The 27,248-nt window shown below is 35.4% G+C and overlaps 1 protein-coding gene across 4 annotated transcripts in view; it reads left to right on the top strand.

Annotated features, from left to right (window-relative positions):
- The window catches only part of FBXL17 (F-box and leucine rich repeat protein 17), a 496,293-nt gene that overhangs the window by 174,270 nt on the left and 294,775 nt on the right, over positions 1-27,248 (top strand). Inside the window, exon 7 of one of the 4 annotated variants that reach the window (XM_055086704.1) lies at positions 3,478-3,560. The exons of the other annotated variants lie outside the window; for them this stretch is intronic. Coding sequence (XP_054942679.1) covers positions 3,478-3,520 — 43 coding nt within the window. The 3' untranslated portion in view covers positions 3,521-3,560. Of the gene's footprint in view, positions 1-3,477; positions 3,561-27,248 lie in introns of those variants that run through there. 4 annotated transcript variants of the gene reach the window in all.

The raw sequence follows: 27,248 nt of genomic DNA, 5'->3' as shown, positions 1-27,248 counted from the left end.
CTTAATATTGAGGTAAACTCCTTGGTAATGCTTCAGGTTGAAAGGAGAAAACTATTTGTGCTACAATGTGGTTATGAAAACGATTGCCTTTCATTGCACAACAGTTTTCTATGTCCGTGCATAGAAGACTCAGTACTTGGAGCCTACAGAGGTAAATTAGATGCAGTCCATATATGATTATAAGGGCTATCTGCTTGGTAAACATTTTGCTTAGGTTTGTATTATTTACACAAAGATATTCAGAGATTTCTCATCTTTTAGCTCTTCAAATGCTTATTTAGCCATAACTGGGTATTTACAAATGAAAATGTGGGCAGCCCTCACCTTCTCTTTCTTAGGTTCCATCTACTCAAATCTCTTGCTATTTCAGTCAATTTTTTCCTAATTATAATGGTTATTTGGTATGTGATCCTAAATACCTGTACTGTAGAGATTTATTTGCAAGGAATGAAAGTGTATTTTTATGTTTTTAATGGAAAAGTTTGGATTAATTGAGAAAACATGCATTTTAATGAGGCTGAGCGGTAGAGTTTTAAAGATCATACTCTTTTAGGTTTTAATTACACTGCTTGCACTTATCCTGTGTACTGTAATAGGAGTTTCAAACATTAAAACCCACTATGTAGTATCATCTAAATTACTCAGCTCATTGTTCTTGCCATACTCTATGACTAAGCTAAGTAATATTTGTAATTATATTGGTATAAATCTAGGACTTCCCATCAGACTTAATTATAATTTCAGCACTTAGCCGAGATGGGTTAGTAACCTTTCATATAGAGGACACTGGAATGCACTAATGCATTTAGCCTATCAATTAGCGTCTGTTTTACATTTGTTCATTATTATTATCCTCTAGTAAATCAGGAGGCATTTATTAACCCCCTACTAAATACTTGGTGCTGTGTCTCAGACTGTGGAGCACTGAGTCCCTGCTGCTCTCAGAAGTTTTTCTCTTTAGGTGACATAAGACTTAATGAGTGAGATAATAGTGAGCCTTGTAAGGATAGAGGGGAGGAAGGTAACCTTTATTACCCAGATAATTGATAGGCACTTTACATGTGTTCTCATTTAATCCTTTCAACATCTTTTGTCAGTGGAAGGTCATACTATTCCTATTAAATTTAGCCCATTTGTTTGACTTTTCTTTGGCTTTTCCAGTTGTATGTATTTTCCATCTTCGCTGCAGTAAAAACTGGATGGGGACAAACAAGAAAAAGCAAATGGCTAATGAGTCAATTTCCATTTCATAGCTAGGTTCACACACAATTGACATTTATATGTAACATGCTTAGTTTTTATTAGACTAATCTCATTATTTTCTTTCATAATAAAGTTACAATAGAACCTTTAGATACTATTTTAAACTTGATACCTGTGAAAAGGATCTATGTTTAATGCTGCTAGCTTTAATAAAGGATTCCTCACATGAAGATACACTTTGATACTCTTCCCAGATCTTTAGATATAAGATTTATGATGGATTTTAAAAGATTTTATCAATAAACTTTTTTTGAAGCTCAAAATTTTAAAATATTTAGTAATTGAAGGTCTTTACTGTTAAGCTCATGAAACCTTTTAGCTTTCTGTGGTTCTTGAATTGATCTGTGTGACTAAGACATGCTGTTCTTTATCTTTGTTTTCTATAAAAGGACTTTTTGTGTTTAGAGAATTAAACAGCGTGATATTTTCTTGTATTCAGAAGGATGGTCTAGTAGTCATTTGACATTTACCATTGCTTTTGAATACAAATCAAATCCAAGTGGTTTATGAAAAGAGGACACTGACTATTTCTATCAATGATTTAAATTAAACATCTTGTTATTATGTCTCCTCTACTCTCTCTGACTGTAAGTTTATTGGAATGTTTACTTGTATTTGATATAAATCCTTTGTTATTTCACATTCAATTTGGTCTTCATTGTTTTTGTATGTTTGGTATACAGTCCAGAAGCAGTGTGCTTTGGATGTAAAAAACAGATATATAAAAAGGTGAATGGTTCTGAGCATCTTTATAGTAATATGCCTATAATGGCTTTTTTTTTTGTCAAGAAGAATTAAGTGAAATCTGATTTATTTTAATAGATCTTTATGGAAGCTATTTTTAATATTTAAATTGGCTACCAAAGAGAGAATTAATCTCCCTAATTTCAATTTTTAACATTAGTCCTGAAAATAAAATTTGATCATATACCCATTATCTAATATATGATTCTTTCACTGACCGTGCTTGCTCATGAATTAGGAAAACAGTAGAAGATTACAATACAAGGGAAGTGAAAGATTCTCTAGCATCCGTCAGCCAAAGTCACAAAACAGCAAAAGTCAGGCTAGTTGTTAAAGCCAGTTATGCTGCCAACTAGTTGAACTTGCCTAGCTAGAGATTTATTCTTTGAATTTGCAGTTTAAAACAAAATTCGATGTATAAGTTTGTTGAACATGGATAACTAAGGATACCTTCTTTAAGGAGTTAATTTGCTGTATGAATCTTATATTTATGTAAAGGCAGCTGTTGCATCAGTGGACACTCTAAAATTTGAGGAGTTTTAAACCTGAGACTGTTGCAACCAGTTTCTTTCAAGTATAAAATAACGTTTACAATATGTTACTCTTTCACTTTATATGTACTTGTGTTTAGAATAGTAACTATAAATATCTTATCTTTAAGTAAAACTTTTGAATACCATCATTTTGAAATTGCAAACTGGTGGGCTCAGCTGAGTCTGGTCCACAAAGCTGTTTTGTTTGGCCTATACAATATTTAAAAAATTGAATCAGTTACCAACTTAAAAAAATTGGGGTAGTTCACATAAAAATTCTGAATTTTGGCCTTCTCTTGGGAAAGTTGCAAATCTAGCAACATTGGACCCACATTTTCTCATGTCAACAGTTCTTCCAGGATGAGTAATGGGCTTTCCTCGTTGGCCATTCTCCAATTTCTCCACTATTCCCACCCAGCATGACCTATTTTTTTATATTATCTACTTGTTCCTTACCCAGTCTACGAATTGAATTCTCCCTTATTGAAATCCAGAATGTAGAGATTTTTAGGTAAAGATTTCTTATTTTAAATCAAGTAGTTCTTTTTAAATTGAGTCTGATAACATATGTTAACAGATAATATAGAGTTGATTAGTTTACCTAAATTAGTTCTTCATAATTTCAGGCCTCAGAACTTTGGCCAACATGTTGAAGTTACAGAGGGAGACAGAATTCAGTTTAAAATAAATTAAAACCTTTGATTTCATTGACTGCCTTCCAAAATGGAGAACTCACTCCCACTTAGTGTTCAAACGAGTGTCCTAAACAGTTTCCTGAATAATAAAGTTGAACTAGTTTACTAAATTAACTCCAACTTCAAGCCTGTGATTTAAAATGAATTTATTTGCAATGCTTAGTATTTGATTCACAATTCCTTTGTTTATAATATTAAGAAAAATCTTAAGACTATTCTTTCTCTTTTCTTTTTCTGTGCAGAGCCCTTTTTAGTCTTTTAGGTATACTGAGATTGAATTTGTAGAGTGACAGATTACTCCACCACCCCTTTCAGGGAGACTGACAGCATCCTGGCTCATGTAAAACTCAATGAGGCTTTCTATAAAGAGTTTTCTAACTCCCTTGATCTTCTCTGGATGTTTATTCTGTTTCTTCTTTAAAATTTCCGTTGATTCAATAAAAAATGGTGACATTTAGAAATAAAGTTCAAGGAGGATTTGAGCAGGTGTTGGTGATATAAAATATTTGCTGAGTGCCCATTGTGTTTTATTTCCAAGAATTGTTTTGTGAACATATGCTATATATTGTATTTATAAGAGTTCGAGGACTGGGTGGATAATCTACCATCTTCCTGTGAATGTCACGTCACAGTGGACTTAGAATTTTATTTCATTTCAATCCCCTAATATTACTTAATTCTCCTAGAGACTGAGGTTTAAAGATTGCCCAAGGGGGACAAACCTATCCACTAAATCCAGCAGGCATGGTTGAATTTGAGTTGGAGAATATTTTGTTTTCTATTAAAGTTAAGTGATCTGGAGGAGAGGAATACTTTTCACCTTGGAGTATTGAGTGTGAAGTTTGAACGATTTGCTCCTATAAAAGCATGAAAACTTGCAAATAAAGAGGTGGTAAAAATAATGCTGCCCATAGAAGCAGCTCCATGGTGGTATTTAGGGCAGCGCTCTCCTGCCAGTGTAGAATGCTGAGCAGTCTATCTGCATACTTTTGGTGCCTAATAATGTGATAGGGCTGGTTAGGTGGAGTTTTAGTAAAGCTGAATTTTAGTTATTTCCGTAATTTACTACATAGTTTTGAGTATGTTCTATATCTATTCATATTTTTTTAAAAAGGATAAATATATTTTACTGAGTTCTAGGAGAGTTGCAGGGACAGAATGGAGCCTTTCTGAGCTAGTGACGCTTGTTTGAGGTTGGCTTATTATTGATACTCTCTTTTATAGTCACAGTTATTTGTAAGACCATCCCTAGAAGAATAGTATGATATTGGGGTAACTACTATTCAGGCCCCCTAACCATCTTCAAAAATGATGTCTTAGGTGTCGTTCTATCCATTAGACCCTCTCTTTAAAACCATGATTGCCTTTTGTAGTGCCCCTGAGGTTGGAGGGTATAATATTTTCTCTCTTTTGTTTTTTAACCAGGATAATAACAACAGCTAATAATAGCTACCATTTATTACAATCTGCACCATACAGTGTGCTAAGTGTTCACACCCTGTGTTTCATTTAATCTTTACAACAACCCTGAGGAAGAAATTAACCTCATTTTAAAATGAAGGAATTAAGGTCCAGAAAGGTTAGACTGCTCTCAACTAGTAAGTGGTGGAGCCAAGACTGGAACCCATTTTTCTGTGTCTTCAAAGTCCAAGCTCTAACCACAAGGGGCTCACTGTCTACCTTATTCTGACTCAGACCTAATGACCTAATGTCCTGATTTGCTCAGGACAGTCTCAGCCCATTCCTGTTGTTTTGGAATTCTATCAGGGTTAGCACTTGTGCTGCCATTGCTCCTTTCTGTGTTCCAGATGTCCTGCTTTGGATGATAAATTATGTGGTCATCCTACCTCAGGCTATGCTTGATCATTCTGAACTTCATTAGAGTGTTACCTTCTCCTTTCCATATGGGGTATCTGAGAGGTAAAAGTTTTAGATGAGACCTGTAGATTTTAAACATCTAATTTTGTAATAAAAAGCAATTTTTTCCCCAACAACTCCATTTGTAAACACTCTTCATTTCTTACTAAGTTTCTTGAAAAAAAGTAGAAAGTATTGCTCGTTTTTGTGTCTTATACCACATCTAGCTCATACTTGATTTCAAAAAGAATTTCAAAATGAATTTTGAGTAGATATTTTATTTAAGCATGTGATGATACACATTTACTTTTACAAATATTTTATTATCTATAAATGCTCTCTGTCAGTTGTAACAAATTAATCGTTGCAGAGTGAAGGAGAATACTGGGTGGTATATACTTTGAGTAAGTTGTTACCGAGTTAAAAAGAAGGAAGTTAACTTCATTGAAGGTTTCAGTACCTTTGGTAAAAAAAATAACTGCCATAACTAATCTTTACAGTTTTCCTAGCATATGTGATTTTTCAAATAGCTAATGATATTTTTCTACAGAAGGAGAAGTTTTTCTGATAAAGCGATTTGTGCATTTATCCTCAGATGAAATTCAAATTAAAGGTACTTTTTCATTGTTTGGTATGTAGTGCTGTTGGGTATCAGTTCTGATATTGGTTCTTTCATAATTCTAATTGCCGAATATCATTTTAAAGGAAATATTAATTGATATATAACATTAGAGCATTTAACCTAGTACAGTCACTTGAAAGGAAATCTATATGAGATCGTCTTTATCTCATCTATGTCAGCCTGCTTTGATTTTTAACTCCAATTCTGGAGATGGGACGGAAACTGGATTTGATGTGGATGAGTTTGTCTTATTGATTCTCCATGTTCACATTTTGTCGTATAGAAAAACGCGAATTTTTATGATAATTCCAACGTATAATGGTAATTTTTAATTTCTGCTTTGTCTTTGGTTCCTAGTGAGCAAAAATGCATAAGTAAACATTTCTGCAAATAATAATAATTAACAGAGCTTTTATAGAATCCTATTATTGGCATTCCTGGATGTGCTATTCTAAATGCTGCCACTGATTTTGTGTTTTTAAGACAATATAAAGATGAGTAAATTTATATATTAAGCACTTAGTTTGTGGGATTAAAAAACTATGTCTTATGTGTTATGAATCAGAATTCATGATCAAATTATGGGAAAGGGGACACAATGTATCAATATATGATGATGAATGCAGTGCTGTATACTCATAAATTTGGAGGCTTCCTAACCTCAAATCCCATTTTAAAATTACCAACAATGAACAAAATCTTCACTTATTGATGAAAACGATGATAGTTTATTGACTGTTCGGACAAATTTATGACTTCCTGTCCTCCCCCCTCTTCCCCCCAGCTGTTGTCTTATTCTTAATCCCCAACCAGAAATGGTAATTAATATAACTCACTGTTGTCAAAATTTTAAAATGTATGATAAATGAAGCCCAGTAAATAGTGAAAATATGAGAAAGGTGATTAAATCTGACAATTTCCTTGTAAAAACCTTGAGATGATAAATATCTCCTGTGATTAGTTATTAATTTAGTACAAGAGATTTTGCTTCAGCCTAAAATATTTTATGAACAGTGGCATAAAGAAATATCTTAGAAGATAGGTACACACATGTTTAACCAGAGGAGAAGTAGCTGGAACTTGATTGGTATTAATTAAAAATGGCAGACCTGACATGTATGTGCCTGGGCTACTTTCCGTATGACGGTCCTTTCAGAAATTAAAAAAGAATACATGAAGACATGAAGAATGACAGAGTACTTTCAGCTTGAACCTTTTTGTCTCATGAAGATGGAAACGTTTTATGTATATCATTCCTCAACTGATAAAATGTTTAATTTAAGGTAGTATAAAATAACTCCTTGCTTACTGAAGTTGACAAAAGCAAACTTGTTTCATTAACAGTTATAGTTGCACTGCTAATAATTTCCCTTAAAATTAATGTGAATTCCTTTATATTTAAAGAAAAGATGAAATAATAATGGTGGTTGTAATGAAGTGCTGTATCACGTTACTGTTGGCTGAATCCATAGCACATCAGTCTACTGGTGGCATATATCATTGTGTGGCTGTGTAATGTTTTGTTTATGAATCTATCTCTTTGCAAGGGCGAATCTGCGTCTTCATCTTTGGCCCTCTGCCCCAGCCTCAGCCCCTGGAACCTCACATAAGAGCCCAGCTCAGAGAAGCAATTTAATACCTACGTGTTGAGGGAATTATAAATGTTGCTTTTGTAGGATGTATAAGTCTGTTTTTAAATTTGGCTTGAACTCCGGCTGAAATCCAGGCAACTGGTTCACATGTCCTCCTTCTTCTAGATTTATTTATTTATGAATAAAGTTGATACTTAATAAAGTGAGGACAATGTCATTGTCTTGATTTAGATAGAGCTTGCTTTTTGTATTACATGCTTTTTATCTGAAAGCCATAGCTTCGTTTTTTGAACAATACCTAGGTTTTAATGTTGAATCATTGGTTTCTGCTTTTTTAATAGAGTCTTTTGAATACTTTTAAATGAAGCTCCAGAAACTTCATTTGCTTTTCATATGTAATGACACCTTGTATTAATTGAAAAGAGGCAGAGGAGACAGTTACAGCTTTTTTTCTGTTTCTTGGTGAGAAAAGTATGGCTATATGAAAAAACTGTTGCATATTTTTTCTTAATTCTTCCTTGTAGCACTTTTAAGTGCTGCTCTTTAAATGTATGTTTAATATTTGCTTAATTGTAACTATGAACCTAAACATACTGATTTAAGTCTAGGTTCACATTAGAACAATTATCTGGTTAATTGCTCTTGTGCAAAAATAGGCTAAAAAATCATCAGAACATCAACTTGTGAAAGCAGTGGCAGGAGTTTCAAAACCACCAAGCATACCTACTGCAAATCACATCAGCAAAGCAATTAATTTAGGCTAATTGCTTTTCTGTTTGTTCAAGATGCACTTTGAAACTGTCTTTTGAAATCGTGGCAATTAAGATTAGTAAGCAATATAATTAAAGAATGTTAGAATTGTCACTATTTTTCAAAAATGGTAATTATTCCATATGAACCTATATAGTAGATCTGTCACCCATGTGGGACTTTGAAATAATTAAAGCAAAATAGGAGTATTTTAGCACACAAGTTTCCCTTTAAAAATAAATCGAGTAGATTACCTTTTCAGCAACTGTAGCACAGGGTTATCTTTAATCTCTAATTATCAAGAAGAATTGTCTAGTTTCAATAATGCACACTAAGGAGGTTTGTTCACATGGGGGAGAAATAACCAATGAAGATGGCACTGGCTAGTGGCATTTTCTCTAACAGATGTGTTTTGGGGTTCTTGTATGGCTTCTCCTAACATAATCAGGATTTTTAAATGTCTTAAAAAACAGATTAGGCATACCTCATGTTATTGAAGTTTTCCTTTATTGAGCATTATAACTTGGGCAGCACCAATTTGTCTAAAATTGAAAACGACTTGAGTTTCTAACTGTTTCTTTATGAAGCCATGTTGTAACAGAACCTCAGCTAAAAAAAATGGCAGCTTTAGGAATCAGTTCTTCATTGGAAATGTAGGAATGTCATTAGTGGGGGAATTAGTCATTCCCCAAACTGCTTCTCTGTTCACCATATTGTCAAACAGCAAGTAGCTATTTCCTTCATCTCTCTCCTTCCCTAAGGAGCCATTCTTATCACGCAGTGTGTTTAGTGGCCTGTCCTGCCCCATGAAATTATCCAAAGCAAATAGATTGAATTGTATTAAGGACTGTGGCTCTCTGAGTGAATCTTTGAGAGATACGCCTGTTAGAGGAAGTCTTGGTTGCAGTTATTTTGTGACTTTCTGGGTCTGTGACAAGAAATTTAGGAAGATATTCATTAAAATTAGATTTGATGCAATCAATTAAATTTCAAGTTTTGTTTTGGCATTCTACTTTTTGTTTGTTAGTAGATATAAAAATTATTTTCTTTATTTTTCTTTATTTCTGCTTAAATCGGTATGAATAGATCTCTAAGCCTAGCTAATTAACTGTATCACAAAACTAAATTTTTCTCTAGTGATCACTTTCATGGAGAAGAACAAAAGTATATTTAGTTTTTACAAGGATATATTTTTCTTTACTTCTTTTACAAAACTTCATAGTTTCTAGAAGTGCAGCATACTTGATCCAGATTTCCTGGTGATGCTGTTTGTTGTGGAATGTTTGATTAGAAAGCTTCATGTTGAAGATAAAAATACCAAATCAGATGAAAATAAATAGATTGATTAGAATAAATAGAAAAGTGTGGAGGACTCCTAGTATACAGAAAAATGAACAAAGAAACCTAAATGATGTTGGTCTTCTTTTGAATCTGTCATTGAAGTAGCAGAAGAGTGTTACTCTAGTTTGGGGAAAACTCAAGCTAGTACTTCTTTTTGGCCTTTAAAACATGAATTCTGCAATTATTTATAGTTGAAAGACAGCATAGGTACTATAAAATTTGTCACTATTTCGCAGACTTTAGAAGATTGCAAATTATAGCCACATTTTTACCCTATCCCTATATGCATGCCTTTGTGCATTGGTATATTGACTACCCCTTACATCAAGAGGTGGCATCTGTTTCTCTATTCCCTTGAACTTGGGCTGGCTTTGTGACTTGCTCTAACCAATAGGATGTAGTGGAAATTATGTTGTGGGACTTCCAAGGTTTGGCTTCAAGGGGCCTTGCAACTTGCTTTTCTGGAAGCTGCCCCTCCTGAAGAGGCCTAGAGTAGTCTCTCTGAGAATGAGAGATCACATGGAGATAGAGGTCTAGCCAACAGCCAGGGTCACCTGTCAGACGTGTGAAAGAGGCCATCTTAGACCATCCAGCCTCAGTCAAACCTTTGGATTCCTGCAGTCCTGTGAATGAAACCCACAGAACTGCTCAGCTGAGCCCAGGGAGTTGTGAGCAAGTAAGAGCAGTTTTTTTAAGCTGTGAAGTTTTGGTGTAGTTTGTTATTCAGACATTGACTTTGTAGCTGCTCTATGTTGAACATTGTGTATCAAGTTAAGCAAGGTGCCAAGACTGCTTTATTCATTATCCTATTTAATTATCACATCAACTCTGTGACATAGGTATCATTATGCCCTATTTTATAGATGAAGTAAAAAAAAAAGGTTCAGAGAAGTAAAAGATCTTGCTGGCGATCACAGCTAGTAAGTGCAGTCAGAATTGAATGCAGATCTGCCTGACCTAGTCTCATGTATCAAACTAGATCCAAAAGCTTATTCTAAGTTTAAAAATACATTTGGTTGCAATAAGCAGTTAAACCTACCAGTAGAGTCTATGAATATAAGTACTAGCTAAATTGCCTTATAATAAAATACATCTCATTGATTAAATATTACAATAAAATACCATCCATTTGCAGTTTCTAGTGTTACTATTTAATCTTGGGTAATCACCTAAAAAATGCATGAGGAAAAGAGACAGTTCTTCTGAAAGGAATAGTGTGAATACAAAATTAAAAATACATAAATATAAGGCCTTGATTTTATGTGTATTTAAAACAGTTTTTGGCGTTTCATATTATTCAGAATAGATCTCCTTCTACCCTATTGTCAAGTTAGGGAGAAATGGAAAAAGAGGAAATCGTCTTTTAGAAGAATTGTGGCTGAAGCTTAATCACTGTTATATTTGCCTTCAACACTGTGTTTTTTTAGTAATAAGTCTTGTAAGGACATAACTTCAATGGCCTATAGGCAGTAATGGTACTAATACCTATGACGAAAATACCACAAAAAATTCTACAAATAGAAGTGGTAGTCTTTTTATTTTTTGAAATGCTTTTTAAAAAAAATTTAACTATCACCTTAGAAACCATACATCAATAAACTAATTAAGACTAGTGGGTGATTCTGACATGTATATCATATCTCATCTTACCGTTTACTATAGCACCACACTAATCAGGCCTGCCTCAGGGTTTTATTGCCTGTTAAATGAAGCCTGGGAGCATTTCCTCCATGATTTATTATGTTATTTGGAGAAGTAGTTTCATTTGGGAAATACAGTTTCCATTTGTTTTCCTTTTAACTTGAATTTAAACTCAATTCCTATTTTTGATTTTGATTAATCTTTTTTTCCATTAGCAAATTACCAGTGAATTTTAATATTTTGATATTTTGTTGTGTTACACACAGAGATGAATATTTTGTTTTGTGTGAGTATATATCTGGAGACTCCTGCGTTTGGGGAGAGGAGAAAGAGTAGGTTGCATTTTTTTTCTTTTAGTTTTAACTTACACACAGATGGATTGTAAATTTCTTAGAATGTGACATTGATAACAGCATAGGAATTAAAACTGTATCTGGGAATTCTGACTTTTCCATACTCCTGGGCTCCTAACCAGAAGTTTAGTAAATGTGTGTTGATTGATTAGATGGCAATATAAATAAACCTAGTAAACGTAAGCTTATGTTCAAGGTAAAAGAAAAAGAAAATGAACTGTTCACATTCGTCAAGAAATAGAGCAAATCAAAATAAGTCAGTCAAAAGAGTAAAGTTCATTTAATGAATATAGACATAGCCTTTAAAAATGCGTTATAAATGTAATTGAAGAGTTAAACAGGCACACACTGAATTCTCTGACAGGGGTGTGGTTTATGTGTGAGGTACTTGGATACAGTTTTAGTCTGACAACATGTTAACCTTGCTGGATTAAAAAAAAACTGAATGAAGACAAGGGGAGAAAAATCCTGGAGAAACATCATATCCTTGTGGCAGCAATTTATTTGGAAAGGGGATGACAAAATATGTCAAGACAATGCCCTGGCTTTCTTCATTAAATTTAATAATGATTTTGGGAAAAAAAAGAAGAGTTTTTCTGTAACTTTTACTCTCACTGTTGTGACCTCTCCCGTTGCGGAGCACGGGCTCCGGACGCACAGGCTTAGTGGCCATGGCTCACTGGCCCAGCCACTCTACAGCATGTGGGATCTTCCCGGACCGGGGCACGAACCCATGTCCCCTGCATCAGCAGGTGGATTCTCAACCACTGCGCCACCAGGGAAGCCCTGTAACATTTTTTTCTGCAGATTTATAGACGTTTGTGGGATAAATATCTTCGAAGAAATATATATTACTTATCACACAGTTAATATTTTGCATATTATGGTCTTACTGGAATTAGAAATGTTTAGTAGTTTATATCTTTAAATAGATGTACATCTTCTTTTTGTTTCCAAGATTTTTCTTTTATGAGTTTATTTCCAGTACTGAGACATCATTATGTTATAGAGGAGCTTTGTTTTTGTTTTCTTTTTTGGTGATGGCTTTTGGCAGCCATCCATCTCCATGTACACTGTAATATGTAACAGTGAGGCTTGTTAAAGGGGGAGAAGTTTAAACTATCACCAGGCAGGCCCTGACAGACATTCAGACATCCACACAGACACTGCTGCTACTTGATGGTGTCTCCCATTTTGAAAATGTAGCTATTTACAAAGGGACAAGGTCACAGTAACTTTACATGCCTGTTGCTTGTTGTATGCACGTATATTTTATTTGTGATTCTTTCCCCACTGACAGTATCTTTCTAATGTGTAATTTGAATGGTTACATTTATCTTTGCTAACTTGTCACTGTTAGTTGTATACTACGTTTCAATCCTCTAGATAGATTGTATATGTGCACACTGTACTTGGTAAAGAATTTAGAATTTGTGGTGATCCACACTAATGGGCTTGGGAGTATGTATGTGGGAGAACATGGGATAGATAGTAATTCAAAGTAGCAGGAAATCCTAATGCACCTCTCCATGTTTTTAGCACTGATAGGCATTGATTTCATTTCATTGTTGAGATAATGGTGTCCTGTAAGCATTTAGGTGGAACAAAGTGCCTAGGGTTAAACGTGGACTATAGTTAATCTTCAGTGCAATTCATCCTCAGGCAGGTAATCAAAAATATACACGTGTTATTTTGCAAGTTCTGTTAAAGCTGTTACTTAAAAGTGCCAATCATATCCAGATGAAAGTTCCAGAATATACCCCAAATATATTATAATCATCAGCATCGAGCTGCAATCATTTATTTTAAGAATCACATTTGCAAGCTAAGTCCATTTAAAATAAATATCCTGAGCTTCCCTGGAGGAGCAGTGGTTAAGAATCCGCCTGCCAATGCAGGGGACACAGGTTTGAGCCCTGGTCCGGGAAGACCCCACATGCCGCGGAGCAACTAAGCCCGTGCACCACAACTGCTGAGCCCGTGTGCTGCAACTACAGAGGCCCATGTGCAGAGCCCGTGCTCCGCAACAGGAGAAGCCACCACAATGAGAAGCCCATGCACTGCAACGAAGAGCAGCTCCCGCTTGCTACAACTAGAAGAAAGCCCGCAGGCAGCAACGAAGACCCAACACAGCCAAAAATAAATAAAATAAAATAAAATAAATAAAACATTTAAAATAAAATAAAATATCCCAAATCTTCGTGTAAAAGTAATTTTTTAGTGAAATTACTTTTTTTTTTTAAAGTAGACACACCCAACTGGGTTGTTTAAGTATTTGTACGAGTGAAACTTATTTCCAAAGACTTCAGAGTGGGAAAACCAACAACTTTTTTTTTAACTAAAAATAATTTTTAACATGTTTATTGGAGTATAATTGCTTTACAATGGTGTATTAGTTTCTGCTGTATAACAAAGTGAATCAGTAACTTTACATGCCTGTTGCTTGTTGTATGCACGTATATTTTATTTGTGATTCTTTCCCCACTGACAGTATCTTTCTAATGTGTAATTTGAATGGTTACATTTATCTTTGCTAACTTGTCACTGTTAGTTGTATACTACGTTTCAATCCTCTAGATAGATTGTATATGTGCACACTGTACTTGGTAAAGAATTTAGAATTTGTGGTGATCCACACTAATGGGCTTGGGAGTATGTATGTGGGAGAACATGGGATAGATAGTAATTCAAAGTAGCAGGAAATCCTAATGCACCTCTCCATGTTTTTAGCACTGATAGGCATTGATTTCATTTCATTGTTGAGATAATGGTGTCCTGTAAGCATTTAGGTGGAACAAAGTGCCTAGGGTTAAACGTGGACTATAGTTAATCTTCAGTGCAATTCATCCTCAGGCAGGTAATCAAAAATATACACGTGTTATTTTGCAAGTTCTGTTAAAGCTGTTACTTAAAAGTGCCAATCATATCCAGATGAAAGTTCCAGAATATACCCCAAATATATTATAATCATCAGCATCGAGCTGCAATCATTTATTTTAAGAATCACATTTGCAAGCTAAGTCCATTTAAAATAAATATCCTGAGCTTCCCTGGAGGAGCAGTGGTTAAGAATCCGCCTGCCAATGCAGGGGACACAGGTTCGAGCCCTGGTCCGGGAAGACCCCACATGCCGCGGAGCAACTAAGCCCGTGCACCACAACTGCTGAGCCCGTGTGCTGCAACTACAGAGGCCCATGTGCAGAGCCCGTGCTCCGCAACAGGAGAAGCCACCACAATGAGAAGCCCATGCACTGCAACGAAGAGCAGCTCCCGCTTGCTACAACTAGAAGAAAGCCCGCAGGCAGCAACGAAGACCCAACACAGCCAAAAATAAATAAAATAAAATAAAATAAATAAAACATTTAAAATAAAATAAAATATCCCAAATCTTCGTGTAAAAGTAATTTTTTAGTGAAATTACTTTTTTTTTTTAAAGTAGACACACCCAACTGGGTTGTTTAAGTATTTGTACGAGTGAAACTTATTTCCAAAGACTTCAGAGTGGGAAAACCAACAACTTTTTTTTTAACTAAAAATAATTTTTAACATGTTTATTGGAGTATAATTGCTTTACAATGGTGTATTAGTTTCTGCTGTATAACAAAGTGAATCAGCTATACATATACATATATCCCCATATCTCCTCCCTCTTGCGTCTCCCTCCCACCCTCCCTGTCCCACCCCTCTAGGTGGTCACAGAGCACCGAGTTGATCTCCCTGTGCTATGCAGCTGCTTCCCACTGGCTATCTCTAACCGACAACTTTTGACTTTATATTTTAAGGGCAACACAGAGGAAATTTTTGTTCAATTTCTGTTTAATTTGCTGTGACTGCTTTTGACATTCACAAATTATGTCATTAATTTTGACATGCAAATAAGAAAACCAGCGACTTTGGGATTCAGCTCTGAAGAGCTCTCACAGGTGCTTAGACATGTCTCCTCTGTCTCCCCCAGGAATAACAGGACGATTGGTAAATGAGATGTTGTAGTTTTCCCACAAGCCTTTGTAAAAGGAGTCTTTTTTCCTCTTTCTGATCCATTACAGAGCATTTGATTCTCAGGAACTTTTCCCCCTTTAATTTGTGCCTTCTTTCCTTACTTAAAGTCGTGATCTCTTTTACTTTTTTTTAATGAAGCCATTGATGACATTTTCTCAGGTAATTTTTTCCCCTTTAACTTGGATCTTCTTCCATTCCTTCAATCTATAGAGTACTTTCTTTTATTGTTGTCAGTGTCACTAATGACATTTTCATCTGGTTCTTGACATATTCATTTTATAATACATGGCATTGTAAGGAGTTTTTTGGTCAGTGACATTTTGGCAAACACTTGCCAGTGGCTACCAGAGAAGGTCAGTTAGACGCAGAACAATGAAATAAATTACCCTGAAGCCTTCTGTGCAATACTAATGAATAAGGTTCGCAGAGGACTATGGGAGTCTGGGGTTCTTTTTGTTGTTTCTTTTTGTTGTTGTTATTGTTGTTCCAGATTTTATCATTGTCATTCACTATATAACCTTGGTAAACTTATTTAAGTTCTCTTTTATAAGATTGAGTTAATGAGAACCTACCTTAGTGAAATGTTTGGAGGCTTAATCATGTTTCAAAAGCACCTTGAAGTATGAATCATTTGTTCATTATTAGAATGGTGGCTTGGGTGGTGCCATCCATCATTGATGCTTTATCACCATTGTAGCCTCATGGTTCCCTGCAAATTGACAGTGAAGGTCTTATATAAAACATTTTAAAGACACTAGCAGATTCTTGATGGCTACTTATTGCTTATTGTGTGGTAATACTGAAGTGTTCACAATTATCTGAAGAAAATAAGGCAATTAGTGTGTACTTATTATTGTATATTTTCATAAACGTCTCTATTTTCAGATTAAATGGGTGAAGTGTTTTCAGATTCATAAATGGAGTTTTTTTTAAAAAAAAACAACCAGTGACCCCTACTTATGTTGCTGTAAAGTAAAATACCTTAATATATAGCTACTTTACTTCTGTGAATATTTTTCACTTGCAGTTTTTATCCAAATACTGTATATTTTAATGAGTTACACTTTTCAAAATATACTTTAACATTATCTACACACACATACATATACACACATGATGGACTAATAAGGAGATTAAATGAAATTCAAAATATCTAAGGAAGCAGGGCTTTCAATTTCTAATTTCTGGTTCAGTTGAGGCAATATAATGACTGAAAATTAAGGAAATTAACTGTTTACTTTGAGTGTTTATATGTAATTCTGTGTTTGATATATTCCAAGAATCCTAGGATCTGATTTGGAAGTAGTTGCAAAGGACATGTAACTCAGCCTTCTACCTGTAAACTGCTGACTCTTCATCTATTGCATATATGCGGTTCTTTCTTTTTTTCTTTTCTTCCCATCTTCTTACCACTTTTCCTTCATCTCTCATCTGGGTCTATTTAGTTAACATATTAAATCACATTCTGACTATCTGACATTCAAAATGCTTCATAACTAAAAGATCAGCACTTTTTGAAAGTATTTTAAAAGTCAGGTTATTTATTCTCAGTTTTAAAAAAAGACTGCAACACATCCCCTGAACTTTAGAGCTTGGGCAGGTGTATGAGAGGTTTTAAAATACAGAGACATCTCCCTGGAGCGTGTCTTTTGCAGGAGTGGAGTGGGGAGGACACAGCGGACTGCCAGGGGGCAAACCGCTAGAGGGAAGACACTGCACATGTTGATTTCCCTTTGCTCTGTCTTGCTTTGTTTTTCCAGCCCTGTGGCTTGCAGGTTTATTAAAATGCTAATGATGTTTATTCTATTTTTATTGGCAGCTCTCCAGATTTGATTATTGATATATCTGAATAACAGTGAAATGCAACATCAAGGTCTCACTTGACTCCTTTCCCTAGATTTTGTCAGTAGAAGTAAAAATACCACAGTGTCAGATGGATCATATTGTAGTTTTTTTATCTGTATAAAAAATGAAATGTTACAAGAGCACTGTCAACTGTTTGGAAATGAGCTTTTATTGGGATAGCGAGGGGTCTCCTGTGGGCTTCAGCCTTAGGTGAGTGTGCTATCCCACTCTCTGAGGAATAATCATATTTCCAATAACGAGTGCCTGAGTGTGTTTATGGGTTTTCATTGCTGTTTTCATTTTCTGGGTTTTGGTATTTAACATCTTGTACAAACTGACTAACGTGTATACTAATAGACTGCAGAATACACCTCTGAACTGGGAAGGGACTGAGGCGTTACTATATTTCTACCTGCTCTTTCTGAAAATTTTAACCACAGCCCTTTGGGGTTGAAAAGACTTCTGAGAACACCTCATGTAACTTCTTCATCTTGCTGTTTTGAAACTGAGGCTCGAAGATCACCTGTGACTTGTCTAGGTTCACACAGCCTGCTAGTGGTGAAGGTGGCCCTTAGGCTGCTGGTCCCACTTGGCTGAGCTTCTCCCTTACCTTCCATTATATCCACTTATTTGCCATCAACACTTGTTTTCTTTCATGGCCTAGAATGGAACTGGGTATCTCTAGATTGTACACGCTTGTGTTTCTTTTATGCCCCTTTGGCAAAACAACAACACACACACAAGGAGGTTTTTAGTAAATATTAAAAAAAAAATGGAGACTATCTAAAATCTCACTTTCTAAACATTTCCATTGTTGACATTTTGGTGAACATCTTTTTAGATATGCACATATGTGCATGTCCTTCCCCCAGCTCCTTTTGGAATTGCATTGTGTGTGCTGTTTTGCAGTCTGTGTTTATGTCAACAATATACTATGGATTTATTTTTATTTTAATAAATATAGATACCTCTCACCATTTCTCATGGATTTACGGTAGGGTTTTAGCACATTGCACTTAACCAATCTCTTATTGATAGACATTCTAATTATTTCCAATTTTTACTCTTATAAATAACTGTATGGTGAACATCCTTATACCTGTGTCTTTGTGTACTTTTAATTTTTGTCTCCTTAGGGTTAAATTCCTGAAATGGAATTCCTGCATATAAGGGTAAATATATGTAAACTTCTTATACATCTTGCTCAATTCCCTATAGAAGATGATATCAATATATGTCTATATCCCTGGAGAAGAGTATCTGTTTCTCCATACCTATGCCAACCCTGGATGCAATCATCACCTATTTTGGAGCATTTAAAAATAACTTTAACGTTTAAATTTAATGTTTTTTAATGTTTAATAATATTATTTAGGCACTAAATAATTATTTTCCACTAAGAGACAGTATGCATAGTAGTTATGCCTGGAGCCAGACAGTCTGGATTTGAATCCTGGTGCTACACATTTGTCACTGGGCAAGTTGCTTGGTCTCCCTTTGTCTTATTATTTGTAAAATGAAGATTCCAATAGTACTCACTTCATAATGTTTTTGTCTGATTTAAATGTGATTATACATGTAAAGCACTTAGGACAGTTTCTGGCACATAGTTAATTACTCAATACATGCCAGCTATAATAATAATTATTATTTTTATCAGTCAGTGAGCATTTGATTTCCATCTACAGTTTACAGTACACAATGCTGGAATATGGGGTTTGAAAAGAAATATAAGACACAAGTATCCCACTGATCAGAAAGACCCACCACATACCAGAGATAAGGCATAAGTAGTAAATGAGAGTTACATAATCAAGTTAAATAACAACACAAAGTTACACTGTAAGAACAGACATGGACTAAAACATTATTAATTACCAAATGAATGGTATATTCATGAAACAGGCTTCCATTATAATATTTGGAAGAGCAATACCGCAGTTTGCTCTACTGTTTTGTATTCTTTTTTTCCCAACAGGACCGACTCCTCCTGTGATTTAGGGTGATCGTATATCTCAATTCGTGCAGCACAGTCCTGGTTTGTGTCTGGCCTAATATCATGGTTGGATGATAAATTATATGGTCACCCTTTTATCCCAGTGATACCTTTCTGTGAATGTCATTGTGATGATGACGTGATGTCAAATTCTTGCTTTGGCCTAGGAGCTATTTTGACTATTATCTTTGCTCATTTGTTCTATTTTGGATCAATTTTATAGTTTAATTTGAAGGACAATCCTATTTCCAGGTGCTTGGGGAAAGCTCATTCTTAACTATCACTTACTGCTTACAAATGTTAGAAGAGAAACTTGGTTTACTGCCAGAGAACAATAGTTTATTGCTGGATTATTGATGATCCAGCATGTTGCATCAGGGTATCAACTGAGACTTTATTTTTCTGAAACCAAAGGGAGAAATATTTCAGGGTGAATTATGGCAGTTAGGTGGACAATTTTAAATTTATAAATAAAACAAATCCACGCTTCCTTAGAGGTCTAACATGTTATTCTGCACACAGGTGTGATTGTAATGATAAACATGTTTTGAGCAATGTGTAGTTCTCCACATCTTCAGTACAGATTTTTAAGAATATTTTAATGTCCTGCATTGTTGACATCTTAGCCAGTTTCCTGATATTTGATTGTAGTTGAACCTTCTTATCTGCTTTCCTTGCCATTGATGTCACAATAATACATTTAAAAGATTGAGAGTTTAGTTTTTGAATGATGAATAAATGGTAAGAAAGAACATAAAGGAATAGAGGTTGACTATGCTGGGCCCTGGCAAAAGTGAAACATTTTTTAGCTCTTTCATTGTAACTATCTCTTAATTAGATATTATCAAATATTAAAGGAAGATGCTTGTCACATTTGGATTTATTGTGTAGGAAATTCATGCTCTGAATCATAGTGGGCCTCGATGACTTTTTTCTGATCTAGGTGAGAACATTGTCATAATATTATTGTTTGATTCAATATAATTTGTATTCCTTTTTTTTTTTTTTTTTTAGTCATTGATTATGTGCCAGGCAGTGTGCTTAGTACTGGCAATACATAGTTGAATAAGAAATGGTCTCTGCCTCCCAGAGCAGGGGAGGGTAGGGAGAGGCTAATAAGACTTGTGAATAGCCATAGTATTTAAAAAACCTACCTGTATATCATTATAGAATAACAGCTGAAATACTAACACTTATATAGCATTGACTTTGCTAACCACTGTTCTAAGTGCTTTACATATAGTAAATTTCTAACAACCCTGTGAGGTAGATACTATTATTATTCCCATTTTTCAAATAAGGGAACCAAGGCACAAGAGATTAAGTGGCCCAGTGTCACATAAGTAAAATACAGTTTTCTATTCCAAGTGAACTCTTTAGAGAAGCAGTATTCACATGTCTCTTTTGTGTCTGATAAGCATTATGAGAAGTAATTGTCGTGTGACCCAAGAATTTGTGAGAGAAAATTACTGCATATGATTTTGTTTATTTGTCATTTATTCACTTACCAGGTATTTATTAAATACTTACCATGACCGGACATTTGGGCTAGGACAGTAAGCAGAATCTTTGTGTTCCCTGCCTTCATGGAGTTGATAGTTAGCAATACTTGCCTCTGACATAGTCAAGGGATTTCTGGATGAATGTATAATACTTTTGCCGCTTTTCATTTTCATCATTTCTATGCACTCTTTTTAACTTTGTTGAGCACTCTCTGAAACCCTGTTTGCTCTTCCTATAATTGAGGGAGTCAATGGTCTCCCGTTTCCATGAGTAGATAGTTTTTAATTACTGTACATTGCACTTTTGTGTAACCTGGATTTTTACATATTGTACAATGACTCCCTTAAACTGATGTTTATATACCAAATCTCATTGCTCTCACTGATGAAAGATGGTCCCTGGCTCTCACTTAGATTTTCTAACTTATTTTCAGTGACTAACGGGATATATTGTTTAACTAAAATTCGTACTGCAATTATATTCCATTTTACATATTGGGGAATGAGTAAACTTTTCCTGTCCAAATGAGAAAATAATTCTAGATCCTGAGTTGATTTATCAGTGCTCAGTGGTGTAACTGCCAACTACTGCAGCTGCTGGGAGAGTGTGACCTGTGTGGAGGCCTTGGGTTGCTAGTGGGTAGTGACTTGTGATAAGAACTCACTCACTGGTTGAGTTTGCACTGTTTTTTCTTTCAGCATGTCATGATTCTCTCCCCAGGGTCTTGCAGAGAGGCGATCACTTACGTGCAATCTGGGCTGCTGAAAAAGAAAGCTTCTCCCACCTCTCCTTCAGGGACCTAGTGTTTCCCACCTTGGAAGCTAAACGGCTTAGGGGCTGGCTGACCTTCGCCTGAGACCCAGAAACAGGGTGGAAAAAAGGGCGGTTGCTCTTAGGTAAGGGAAACTGCTCCCTTCTCAGCCTCAGCCATGAGGCTGACTTTTCCTTAAGGCCCCGTCAAGACTCTTACCTCCCTGCTGAATTATGCAGGCCCAAGGAAGACATGACTGCAGGATCACAATTAGGGATTTTATCCTGCCCTTCCTCCATCTGTCCCAAGTAACATCTTAATTCTTTTCTTTTTACTTTCAAACTTGTTTTTAGGACTTGTTTTTATCCTCAAATGGGGGACTGTCTATAAGTATATGAAAAGGGCTTTCCTCTGGGATTTTTTTCTTTAGTTCAGATATTAAACTAAACATAGAACATAATTTATGGAAAACGATTTTTCTTTTTGGTGTGGTGGCCCATTTTCCCCCAGTAGAATGCCAACCCAATTTTACTCTGCATTCTCAAAGCTGGTGGCTGAGAGCTTTCTTCCTCTCGTCTTTATTTCAGAAGTAAGTAGTGGTTTGTCTAATTACTGTACTGTAGTTACAATTATAGAGAAAAGGTCAGTCTAGTCCTTGCCAATTAAAGTAGGAAAAAGCTACATTTATAACCACTAAGAGCCATTATGTCAATTTAATGCTGTTCATCAGTGTGTAACCTGTTTTCCAGGATATATAAATCTAATTTTGGTATTATGGTACACTCACCCTTTTAAAGGCCTTTGGTACTGCAGAAAAGACATTATTGCAAGTGACATATTAATTGTGCATCCTTTCATTGTGTCTCATCATGGATTTTAGGATCTGGATTTTGTAAAACCTGGTCATCATAGTAAGTAGGAATAGACCCTCCGAGTCACTGGTTGATCCTTTTATTTTTAATTATTTGACAAAATAACATAACCTGTTGTGATTTAGGTTTTCTAACTTTTTTTCAGTGACAAACAGGCATATACTATATAACTAAAATTCTCATTGCTCTGATGTTTCATTTTATATATAGGAAAAATCTATAAACTTTTACTATCCTAGTGAGAAAATAATCCTGGGATCTAAGTCGATTTTTCATTGCTATTTTCTTATCTTTGCTATTTTCATTTTTATATCTGTACAGTATTTAAGGATTTTTAACATCATTTAGTACATTAAGAAAATATGATTGAAATGAAATATTTGTGTTAATCGCACCCCTTATGAAAAGTCTGAACACAATATATCTTTATATGCCATGCAGGATGTATCACTTATCACCAGGTTTTTGCAAATCTGAAATGTTGCCTTCTTAAGTAATCCTTTTGCTTTAGTAGTTTTTTGATTAAAATCGCATAGTGTTTTGAATCAAGAAAAATGGGGGTGGGAAAGTTGAGTTTGTCTGGCTTAGACTTGTGAGGGTTATGAGAACATACCTACAACTTGATAATCCAGAGTAGATTTCTCTATTCAGAGTAATTGTCTGTAATATTAGCCAAGGACATTCTGATTCTTGTTCTCTGAGACTTTACAAATCTAAACTATGGGAATACTAATTGAAATACCACCATTTACTTGCTAGGGACCTATTATCTTGGTTTCTTTTTCCTTGTTCCAGTAAGGTTCAAGGTATACCTTCAGGCCTTTGAAGCTCCCCATAGCTATATTTGCCTCTTTCAGTATCTTCTACATGCAAGAGAAAATGTAAAACTTAGTAGACTTATCATGGCTTTCTTTTCTTGTTTTAGCTCTTAGAAACTATTGTCTTGAACTCCAAGATCTGAATATGTCATGGTTGATTACATTAACCTCCCCACCAAGCCTACTTTTCTCTAAGTCAGACTGGGACTGAGACATTCCACTTTTCTATGCCGTGACTTTTTTCCTGACCCTCTAGAAATCAAATTTTGGATTGAATTGATTTTATGATCTTAAATCCTTGGTCCGTATGTCACCTTGGAATAGTCCCTGGCTCTGTTCTTTCTCCTCCAGTCTCTCCACTTACTAATGTTTGAATAATAATGCCAGCGACCACCACCACCATGGACACACACACACACACACACACACACACACACACACACACCATTAGAAGTTGGTGGTTATTGCTTTATAGTTACAGTTTTATTTGTGGAAATTTGATATCTTTTTTTTTTAATATAAATTTATTTATTTATTTTTGGCTGACATTGGATCTTCGTTGCGCACAGGCTTTCTCTAGTTGCAGCGAGCGGGGGCTACTCTCCATTGCGGTGCATAGGCTTCTCATTGCGGTGGCTTCTCCTGTTGCAGAACACTGGGTCTACATGCACTGGCTCAGTAGTTGTGGCTCTTTGGCTCTAGAGTGCAGGCTCAGTAGTTGTGGCACACAGGCTTAGTTGCTCAGCGGCATGTGGGATCTTCCCGGACCAGGGCTCAAACCTGTGTCCCCTGCACTGGCAGGCGGATTCTTAACCACTGTGCCACCAGGGGAGTCCCTGATATCTTTAAATATTATAAAACACAGCACTTCCTATTTGCTTAAGCCTCTCATTCTTGGGATTTATAGTTTTCTTATTATAGGTCCTATGTATTTCATATTAAATTTAGTTTTATTCAGTAATTTTATTGCTGTAGTGAATGATATGAATTTAATGTTTTTTAACTGGTTATTATTGGTCAATGAGAGTATACTTTTTGTACATTTTAAATATACTTTATGTAAATTTTTTAATGGACAATCTTTCTGCATTTATATAGGTTCTAATAGGTTTATAGTTGATTCTCTTGGCTCTTAAAGGTAGACAGTCACACCATTTGAAAATAATGATAACTTTACCCTGTTTTTTCTAAGATTTTGCCTTTTATTTCCTTTTATTTATTTCTATATTTGATTGTATTCTCTAGAATGTCAAGAGGCAAGTTATAGTGCTTAAAGCTTAATTTAAAAAGTCTAGTTCTTGCTTTTACTGTAAACTTTCTCCATCTCCCCCACCCCTTTTTTTAACATCTTTATTGGAGTATAATTGCTTTACAATGGTGTATTAGTTTCTGCTGTATAACAAAGTGAATCAGTTTTATATATACATATATCCTCATATCCCCTCCCTCTTGTGTCTCCCTCCCTCCCACCCTCCCTATCCCACCCCTCTAGGTGGTCAAAAAGCACTGAGTTGATCTCCCTGTGCAATGCAGCTGCTTCCCACTAGCTATCAGTTTTACATTTGGTAGTGTATATATGTCCATACCACTCTCTCACTTTGTCTCAGCTTACCCTTCTCCCTCCCCTTGTCCTCAAGTCCACTCTCTACGTCTGTGTCTTTATTCCTGTCCTGCCCCTAGGTTCTTCAGAACCAATTTTTTTTTTTTTTTAGAATCCATATATATGTCTTAGCATATGGTATTTGTTTTTCTCTTCCTGACTTACTTCACTCTGTATGACAGACTCTAGGTCCATCCACCTCACTACAAATAACTCAATTTCGTTTATTTGAATGGCTGAGTAATATTCCATTGTATATATGTGCCACATCTTCTTTATCCATTCATCTCTCGATGGACACTTAGGTTGCTTCCATGACCTGGCTATTGTAAATAGTGCTGCAATGAGCATTGTTGTACATGACTCTTTTTGAATTATGGTTTTCTCAGCATATATGCCCAGTAGTGGGATTGCTGGGTCATATGGTAGTTCTGTTTTTAGTTTTTTAAGGAACCTCCATACTGTACTCCATAGTAGCTGTATCAATTTACATTCCCACCAACAGAGCAGGAGACTTCCCTTTTCTCCACACCCTCTCCAGCATTTATTGTTTGTAGATTTTTTGATGATGGCCATTCTGACCGGTGTGAGTTGATACCTCATTGTCCTTTTGATTTGCATTTCTCTAATGATTAGTGATGTTGAGCATTCTTTTATGTGTTTGTTGGCAATCTGTATATCATCTTTGGAAAAATGTCTATTTAGGTCTTCTGCCCATTTTTGGATTTGGTTGTTTGTTTTTTTGATATTAGCTGCATGAGCTGCTTGTATAGTTTAGAGATTAATCCTTTGTCAGTTGCTTTGTTTGCAAATATATTCTCCCATTCTGAGGGTTGTCTTTTCATCTTGTTTATGGTTGCCTTTGCTGTGCAAAAGCTTTTTAAGTTTCATTAGGTCCCATTTGTTTATTTTTGTTTTTATTTCCATTTCTCTAGGAGGTGGGTCTAAAAGGATCTTGCTGTGTTTTATTTCATAGACTGTTCTGCCTATGTTTTCCTCTAAGAGTTTTATAGTGTCTGGCCTTACATTTAGGTCTTTAATTCATTTGGAATCTATTCTTGTGTATGGTGTTAGGAAGTGTTCTAGTTTCATTCTTTTACATGCAGCTGTCCAGTTTTCCCAGCACCACTTATTAAAGAGGCTGTCTTTTCTCCATTGTATATTCTTGCCTCCTTTATCAAGGACAAGGCGACTGTATGTGCATGGGTTTATCTCTGGGCTTTCTATCCTGTACCATTGATCTATATTTCTGTTTTTGTGCCAGTACCATACTGTCTTGATTACTGAAGCTTTGTAGTATAGTCTGAATTCAGGGAGCCTGATTCCTCCAGCTCCATTTTTCTTTCTCAAGGTTGTTTTGGCTATTCGGGTTCTTTTGTGTTTCCATACAAATTGTGAAATTTATTGTTCTAGTTCTGTGAAAAATGCCATTGGTAGTTTGTTACGGATTGCATTGTGTCTGTAGATTGCTTTGGGTAGTATAGTCATTTTCACAATGTTGATTCTTCCAATCCAAGAACATGGTATATCTCTCCATATGTTTGTATCGTCTTTAATTTCCTTCATCAGTGTCTTTTAGATTTCTGCATACAAGTCTTTTGTCTCCTTAGGTAGGTTTATTCCTAGGTATCTTATTCATTTTGTTGCAATAGTAAATGGGAGTGTTTCCTTAATTTCTCTTTCAGACTTTTCATCCTTAGTGTATAGGAATGCAAGAGATTTCTGTTCATAAGTGGGTGCTGAATTTTGTCAAAAGCTTTTTCTGCATCTATTGAGATGATCATATGGTTTTTATCCTTCCATTTGTTAATATGGTGTATCACATTGATTGATTTGCCTATATTGAAGAATCCTTGCATTCCTGGGATAAACCCCACTTGATCATGGTGTATGATCCTTTTAATATGCCCTTGGACTCTGTTTGCTGGTATTTTGTTGAGGATTTTTGCATCTATATTCATCAGTGATATTGACCTGTAGTTTTCTTTTTTTGTGACATCTTTGTCTGGTTTTGGGATCAAGGTGATGGTAACCTCGTAGAATGAGTATGGGAGTGTTCCTTCCTCTGCTATATTTTGGAAGACTTTGAGAAGGTTAGGTGTTGGCTCTTCTCTAAATGTTTGATAGAATTTGCCTGTGAAGCCATATGGTCCTGGGCTTTTGTTTGTTGGAAGATTTTTAATCACAGTTTCAATTTCAGTGCTTGTGACTGGTCTGTTTATATTTTCTATTTTTTCTTGGTTCAGTCTCGGAAGGTTGTGCTTTTCTAAGAATTTGTCCATTTCTTCCAGGTTGTCCATCTTTTTGGCATATAGTTGCTTGTAGTAATCTCTCATGATCCTTTGTATTTCTGCAATGTCAGTTGTTACTTCTCCTTTTTCATTTCTAATTCTGTTATTTTGAGCCTTCTCCCTTTTTTTCTTGATGAGTCAGGCTAATGGTTTATCAATTTTGTTTATCTTCTCAAAGAAAC

This window comes from Physeter macrocephalus, chromosome 8 (assembly GCF_002837175.3).
Source record: "Physeter macrocephalus isolate SW-GA chromosome 8, ASM283717v5, whole genome shotgun sequence".
Lineage (NCBI taxonomy): Eukaryota > Metazoa > Chordata > Mammalia > Artiodactyla > Physeteridae > Physeter > Physeter macrocephalus.
Note: the sequence above shows the minus strand (reverse complement) of the source record. Positions and strands in the feature narration are given on the sequence as shown.